The following is an 8,131-nucleotide window of genomic DNA, read 5'->3' as shown; positions in this document are numbered from 1 at the left end:
CGTGAGTCTGGGTGAACTGCAGGAGTTGGTGATGGACAGGGAGGCCTGGCGTGCTGCGATTCATGGGGTCGCAAAGAGCCGGACACGACTGAGCGACTGATCTGATCTCATCTGATCTTATCAGAGTCTAACTTTCAAAAACTGAAAGGAAATCTGTGTCAAAAAGAAAAAGTGTTGTTAGAATTTTAGGATCTTTTTAATATATATTGCACAAATTATATACATAATGTGGTTTTTAAAAGAGTCTTTTAAAACACAAGGGAAAAAAATATAATTTTCCTCACCTTCTTAGCAAGAATTTAAGACCCAGGAAGTGGACATTGTATATTCTTTTCCCTCTCTGTGTTTCCAGGACATTCTGAGCAAAGAGGAGGCCTGGAGCTACATCTGGGCTAACAGTTTTCAATTAGACAGTGTGTTAGTAGGTGGCTCAGATGGTAAAGAATTCACCTGCAATGCAGGAGACCCAGATTCAATCTCTGGGTTGGGAAGATCCCAAGGAGAAGGGAGTGGCTACCCACTCCAGCATTTTTGCCTGGAGAATTCCTATCCCTCCCTGTGTTTCTAGGACCTTATGCAGCAAGGAGGAGACCTGGGGCTACACCTGGGCTAAGAGTTTTCAGTAAGATAGTAACTGAGGTCGTATAAGCCCAAAAAGTGACAGAGAAATATGTTACAGTCTCATCCCTCTGGGGCTCCTTCAGCTCTCACAGACAGGATTGAGGGCCTTTTCAGAGCCATCCTCTAAGCTGTAGTGAGAATGTGGTTATAAAGTGCAGTGCCAAGGGAAGAGTGATTCGTCTTCCTAATCTGTTCTCAAATCTTCTCACACTTGACCAAGAACAAGGCTGACAAATTCCCTCTTAGACTGGAAAAGCGACATGGGTCCCTGGCACAACAAAAACCGAATCTAATTTTTAATGCAAATGAAAAATAAACCCTAGCTACAATAAGCCCTTTGGGCTTCTGGTTAGTTACTGGTACCCTTTACTGAGTAAACTCATTTTTCATTTTTTAAAAAAGATGGAAAATATCTTGTGGACTAGTTAGAAGATTATTCATACCAGCAAGTATTTTTGATCAATTTGCAAGAGTAATTTGTAATAAATAGTAACTATGTTAATTTCAGTACAGTACTATTGATTACATTTCAACTTTACTAAAGTAAAATTATGTATACTCACCTCTAAAGCATTGATTTTTGTCATAAAATCTAAGAAATCTGTGTCAAATTCTGTCCTTCTGGGATCCAGAATGTCATACTGTTTCTTCTTAACCCCTTGATATATATTTTTGAATTTTATTGCCAAAATGTCTATTCCCTCTATGGTAGAATTGTTTAAGGTTGAGTATGTTTGCACAACAGTTATCATTTCTGTAATCTTAAAAACAAAAGTGTTATTTTATTTAAAAAATTAGCACCCTTCCCCAGAATAAACTCTTAATGAATCAATGATTTAAAAAAAATAAATAAATAAACAGGATCTAGAATCATATAAATAAACCCAACCAGAGGAGATAAAATAGAAGACAAATCTCTACTCCAGTCATTATTACCCTTGGACTATTTAAGACAGAAGATGTTTCAACATAAGGAAAGCCTTTCTCAGAATTTGATCACTTTGCCTTTCAAGAGGAGGAAGGGCAGGGACTAAAATCCCTTGCAGATGTCTAAACAGTTTAGGCTTTTTTTTCCTCAAAATCACTTCACTGGATTCAAAAGCGTTACCGTCCTTCTTGGCACTCCCGACAGTTCTGATATGTAACACTAGCAATAAATCCACATTCAGAAAAAAGAAAGGCCCCACAATCCTGAAGGATGACTGCAGTCACTTCTGACCCTTAAAGAACACTTGGGAAAAAACTACTGTTTGATTCCACTTACATGAGGTATCTCAAATAGTCAAATTCATAGTGTCAGAAAGTACACTGGTAGACTCCAGGGGCTGGCAGGTGGGGGTTGTGGGGGGAGGGGGAACAAGGAGTTAGTGTTTAATGGAGACAGTTTGAGCTTAGGAAGGTGAAAAATTCAGGAGACAGATGATGATAAGAGCTGTAGAGCAATGTAAATACACTTAGGGCCACTGAACTGTATAGATAAATATGGTTAAAATCGTATGTTTTATATTATGTAACTTTCGGCACAATAAAAGAAAACTGTTTTTTAAAAAGAACCCTGGGCAATCCTCATTATGAACGTTGCTTCAGAAACAGTTGGCTCCATCTCAACATACCAACACTACCTACTTCACCATAAAGAAAAAGTCTTTCATGTCCACAGGCTCTCAGCTCTTCAGTCTTCATCAGTGATTCCTCATCTTGATTCCTGCTCTGGAGAACAATACTCAAAGCTTCCCACACCTTCTCTTCTCCCCCACAAATGTTCAGGGTGAGAAGAAAAGAAAACTAAACACAGAGCTCTGGGAAACACCAATATTCACCAAAATTTACATGGCAGGAAGAAGAAGAAACAAAAGCTATATCATACACACTTAATTTCAGTTCTTTAGGGCAGACTAACCACAATACACCATCAAGTCTCCACCTACCAAAAGGTAACTTTCAGGCACCCTAAGCTGACACACTAGAATTTTCCTCACTTATTCCTTAAAGATTCCCAACATCTCTGCCCAACTCTGAGGTCTTGGCTCTCCAACGCCAAGCTCAATTCTGTCTGTCCTTTGACTTTGGAGTTGGTCATCCAGACATCTGAATCTCAGCTTTCCCTAACAGGATCTGGCTTAGCGTGCCTTTCTGTCTCTCCTTGACAGCTATTGAAGAGCTCTCAGGGCAGGTCCAACAGCAGTCCCTGCTGTGCCCCACTGAGCAGGGGAAGTCCACCGAGGCAGCTCAGTAACCACCTCTCAGTTCAGTTCAATCACTTAGTCATGTCTGACTCTTTGTGACCCCATGGACTGCAGCATGCCAACTCTTGGAGCTTACTCAAACTCATGTCCATCAAGTCGGTGATGCCATCCAGCCATCCAACCATCTCATCTTCTGTTGTCCCCTTCTCCTCCCACCTTCAGTCTTGCCCAGCATCAGAGTCTTTTCCAGTGAGTCAGTTCTTCACATCAGGTAGCCAAAGTATTGCAGTTTCAGCTTCAGCATCAGATCTTCCAGTGAATATTCAGGACTGATTTCCTTTAGGATGGACTGGTTGGAGCTCCTTGCAGTCCAAGGGACGCTCAAGAGTCTTCTCCAACACCACAGCTCAAAAGCATCAATTCTTCGGTACTCAGCTTTCATTATAGTTCAACTCTCACATCTATACATGACTACTGGAAAAACCATAGCTTTGACTAGACAGACATTTGTTGGCAAAGTAATGTCTCTGCTTTTTAATATGCTGTTTAGGTTGGTTAGAGCTTTTCTTCCAAAGAGTAAGCTCCTTTTAATTTCATGGCTGCTGTCACCATCTGCAGTGATTTTGGAGCCCCCCAAAATAAAGCCTCTCACTGTTTCCATTGCTTCCCCATTTGCCATGAAGTGATGGACCAGATGCCATGATCTTAGTTTTCCGAATGTTGAGTTTTAAGCCAACTTTTTCACTCATCTCTTTCACTTTCATCAAGAGGCTCTTTAGTCCTTCTCCTCTTTCTTCCATAAGAGTGTTGTCATCTGTATATCTGAGGTTATTGATAATTCTCCTGGTAATCTTGATTCCAGCTTGTGCTACATCCAGCCTGCATTTCACATGATATACTCTGCATATAAGTTAAATGAGCAGGGTGACAATATACAGCCTTAACATACTCCTTTCCCAATTTGAAACCAGTCTGTTGTTCCATGTCCAATTTTAACTGTTGCTTCTTGACCTGCATTCAGATTTCTCAGGAGGCAGGTCAGGTGGTCTGGTATTCCCATCTCTTTAAAAATTTTTACAATTTCTTGTGATCCACACAGTCAAAGGCTTTGGTGTAGACAATAAAGCAGAAATAGATGTTTTCCTGGAACTCTCTCGCTTTTTCGATGCTCCAACAGATGTTGGAACAACCTCTACAGGATTATAAAAAAAAATCCTGGCCACATTTCAGGGTAACTATCATGCCCCATCTTCGAGAATCTGGAAACCAATATCCACCAATTACACCTGGGAGAGATGCCAGCCAGCCAAAGGATTCTTAGCACAGGAGAGCTGGAATAACCTAGCAGCCAGAATGCACTTCAAGTAAGGCCCCTGGAGAGTGCTGCATTGGCTCTGACTGTCGAGCCTTTGTGGCATGAAGTTGTATCCTTAAGACTGTAGGTAGGCTTCTCTAGAGGTAGGACGGGGGTGAGTAGCTGAAGCAGCTAGCCATTATCACCTACTCCCTCTAGGATCAGGAATGCTTGGGCTGCTACTTACAGATGGATCCCCAGCACTAGACCTGACACCAAAGATCTTTATTGCAAATGGGTTAGCCATTAAGGTCCAGCCCTGAAGCCTTACCAAGCCTAAAACTGCACCCAAGTTGGCGAGGGTCCTTGCTCCTGGAAAAATGAAAAGTAACTAGGAATCACCTCCAGGTTTACATTCTAATGGTTTCAGACATATTAAACATCTCTGTGGAACAGGTTCTGATGATGGGACTCATTTATTCATTTGACCCATGCTGATACAATTCCAATTAGACATTTGTCCTCAAGACATTCCCACTGTTCACAAAACAGTCTCATACAACTTTTCCTAGATGCATCACCAAAAGCACAAGCGACAAAACAAACACTTGATAAATCAGACTTGATGAAAATTTAAAACTTCATGCTTCAAAGAACACAATCAAGAAAATGAAAAGATAGCCCGCAGCAAGAGAAAATACTTGAAAATCATATCTGATAAGAGACTTAAATCCAGAATACATAAATAATGCTTATAAACTCAACTATAAAAATACAAATAACTAAATTTAAAATGTGCAAAGAATCAGAACAGAAATTTCTCCAAAGAAGAAATACGAATGGACAATAAGCTCATGAAAAGATGCTCAACACCATTAGTCACTGAGTCATCAGGGAAATGCAAATCAAAACCACAGTGTGATATCACTTCACATCCACTACAATGGCTAAATTCAAAAGGACAGATAATAACAAGCATTACAATGATGTAGAGAAACTGGAACCCTCATACATTTCTTACGAGAATATAAAATGATGCAAGTACTTTGGAAAACAGTTTGGTACTCCCTCAAAAAGTAAACATGGAGTTATAATATGACCCAACAATTCCACTCCTATGCATAAACTCAAGAGAAATAACAACTCAAAAACACACACAGAAAATAGCAGCATTACTCGTAATAGCCCAAAATGGAAAAACCCAAATGTCCATCAACTAATGAATGGACAAATAAAATATAGTATACCCATGTGAGAGGAGGGTATGGCAACCCACTCCAGTATTCTTGCCTGGAGAATCCCCATGGACAGAGGAGCCTGGTGGGCTACAGTCCATGAGGTTGCAAAGAGTCAGACACGACTGAGCAACTAAGCACACATACCCATATGATGGAATATTATTCTGCAATAAAGAGGAATGCTACAAAACAGATGAGCCTTGAAATCATCATACTAAACTAAAGGAGCCAGTCACAAAAGAGCACATATTATATGACTCCATTTATATGGAACGTCCAGAATAGGCAAATCTATAGAAACAGAAAGTAGATTAGCAGTTGCTTAGGGTTGGGTAGAGGGGAGAAAGGGGTATCATTGCTAATGGGCACAGGGTTTTCTTTTAGTGGGAATGAAATGTAAAATTAGATGGTGGTGATGGTTGCACAATCCTGTGAATATATTAGAAAATATTGACTTGAACACTTTAAATGAATAAATTATGTGGTATGTGAACTATATCACAATAAAGATGCTAGAGAAATAAACAAAAACAGAACCAATAGAAGTATGTAGGAAGGACCCAACTCAGTAACCTGGTTCTGTTCAGCACCCATACTTTCCCATCCTGGCATACCTAGGAAATGCCCTTCAACTTGCGTAATGTCCCCACCATTGTCCCAAAAATGATGAGCAGGTCCCTAACTACTCCCAAGACCTAGGGAGCTTGCAGAATGGTGGGGGCATGGGGAGGATGGTACCTAGATGGTATCTGTAGGCTTTCCAAAGGCTGACTGCAAGAAGACCCTGGGATGGGCTGCCCTATATGCAATGGCAAAACCTCACTTCTCTCCAGCCAGTGCTAAACAATGAATGGATCCAAGGTGCAGAAGTTTCTAATCCACATCTGCCCAGCAAAGACAGTACACACATAATGTCTATGTTAGACCATACATGCTGCCCTAGAAAGATAAGGTACCCACACATCCAGATATGAAACAACTACCTGGTTCTGCCAGGTACTGCACACATGTCATCTCACACCTGTTCTCAGCTGCTATGATGCCTAAGAGCAGAGACTTGAGTTCAAGCTCCATATGTGAAGACAGAGTTGAGGTCTCAAGAGAAGAGAAAGTCTACAACAGCTTTTGTGTGACTGGCAGAAGACAGTAACTAGGAATGAAAAAATAAGTTATAATAAAATGCAGCAATCTATGAGTAACATTGGATGAGTCAGATCAATAGTGAGATAAGAGATCTCAACAATGCTACATGAAGTATGAAATAACTGGAACACTATGGTTGGCAGTGAAAACTGTGGCTGCTTACCTTCTCCAATCTTTTGCAGAAAGCTTCAAATTTTCCAAATATGTACATTTCTGAAACCTCAAAAGATTTTTCCCCTGAGGACTCTAAAATCTGTTTCCTTGTTTTATGAAAAGATGCCTGATATTCCTTGAATAGAAAAATGCAGTCCTATGAGAGATTTAAAACGGGGTGATATATAGTGAGCCTTTTGTTCATAAGTGAAAAATTCAAAACTGCTATCCTCACACAGAACTGATCACAGCAGCCCCTCAACAGGGCTGTTGCTGCTAACATTAAAAATTCAAGTTCTCTGCTCACATATAGAAAGGTCTGTGAAAAATCAATATCTTTTTTTCTATTTTACAAAATATTCTCATCTTACTTTTTTATTTTATTTTTTAACTTTACAATATTGTATTGGTTTTGCCATATATCAACATGAATCCGCCACAGGTATACACGTGTTCCCCATCCTGAACCCTCTTCCCTCCTCCCTCCCTGTACCATCCCTCTGGGTCATCCCAGTGCACCAGCCCCAAGCATCCAGTATCGTGCATCAAACCTGGATTGGCGACTCGTTTCATATATGATATTATACATGTTTCAATGCCATTCTCTCATCTTCTTTATTCTCATTATTTCCCCTTAACTCTTATCCTTATCAAAGTATGACATATACTATTTGTTGTCAGATTTTCATGGCTAATTAGAACTTCCAGGTGGAAAATGATGTATCAGTTCTGTTATCAATTATCTATTCAGTTGGCACCTTTTAATCAGCATTATTCACATACAGGTATAAAAAACATTAAGGTTGTGTAGTGCTAATTTATTATGCAACTGTCATTTCTCCACAAGGAGAGCATAAAGTCTTTGATGGATACATTACTGAAATCCTAATATTTGACTAGATGGGGAAACAGTGGCTGATTTTATTTTGGGGGGCTCCAAAATCACTGGAGATGGTGATTGCAGCCATGAAATTAAAAGATACTTACTCCTTAGAAGGAAAGTTATGACTGCATATTGAAAAGCAGAGACATTACTTTGTCAACAAAGGTCCGTCTAGTCAAGGCTATGGTTTTTCCAGTAGTCATGTATGGATGTGAAAGTTGGACTATAAAGAAAGCTGAGCACTAAAGAATTGATGTTTTTGAACTGTGGTGTTGGAGAAGACCCTTGAGGGTCCCTTAGACTGCAAGGAGGTCCAACCATCATCCTAAAGGAGATCAGTCCTAGGTGTTCTTTGGAAGGACTGATGTTGAAGCTGAAACTCTAATATTTTGGCCCCCTGATGCAAAGAGCTGACTCGTTTGAAAAGCCCCTGATGCTGGGAAAGATTGAAGGCAGGAGGAGAAGGGGATGACAGAGGATGAGATGGTTGGACTGCATCACCAACTCAATGGACATGGGTTTGGGTGGACTCTGGCAGTTGGTGATGGACAGGGAGGCCTGGCGTGCTGCGGTTTATGGGGTCGCAAAGAGTCGGACATGACTGGGCAACTGA

At 40.4% G+C, this 8,131-nt stretch overlaps 1 protein-coding gene across 1 annotated transcript in view; it reads right to left on the bottom strand.

The window, feature by feature from the left end:
- The window catches only part of DNAH8 (dynein, axonemal, heavy chain 8), a 324,670-nt gene that overhangs the window by 277,562 nt on the left and 38,977 nt on the right, over window positions 1–8,131 (bottom strand). The window contains exons 11-12 of the mRNA XM_010848693.1: window positions 6,646–6,792; window positions 1,185–1,382 (exon numbers count right to left, since the gene is read on the bottom strand). Of these exons, the coding sequence (XP_010846995.1) occupies window positions 1,185–1,382; window positions 6,646–6,792 (345 nt within the window). The remainder of the gene's footprint in view (window positions 1–1,184; window positions 1,383–6,645; window positions 6,793–8,131) is intronic.

Source organism: Bison bison, unplaced genomic scaffold, assembly GCF_000754665.1.
Source record: "Bison bison bison isolate TAMUID 2011002044 unplaced genomic scaffold, Bison_UMD1.0 scf7180017864270, whole genome shotgun sequence".
Lineage (NCBI taxonomy): Eukaryota > Metazoa > Chordata > Mammalia > Artiodactyla > Bovidae > Bison > Bison bison.
The sequence above is the reverse complement of the archived record's forward strand: the minus strand, read 5'-3'. Positions and strand labels throughout refer to the sequence as shown.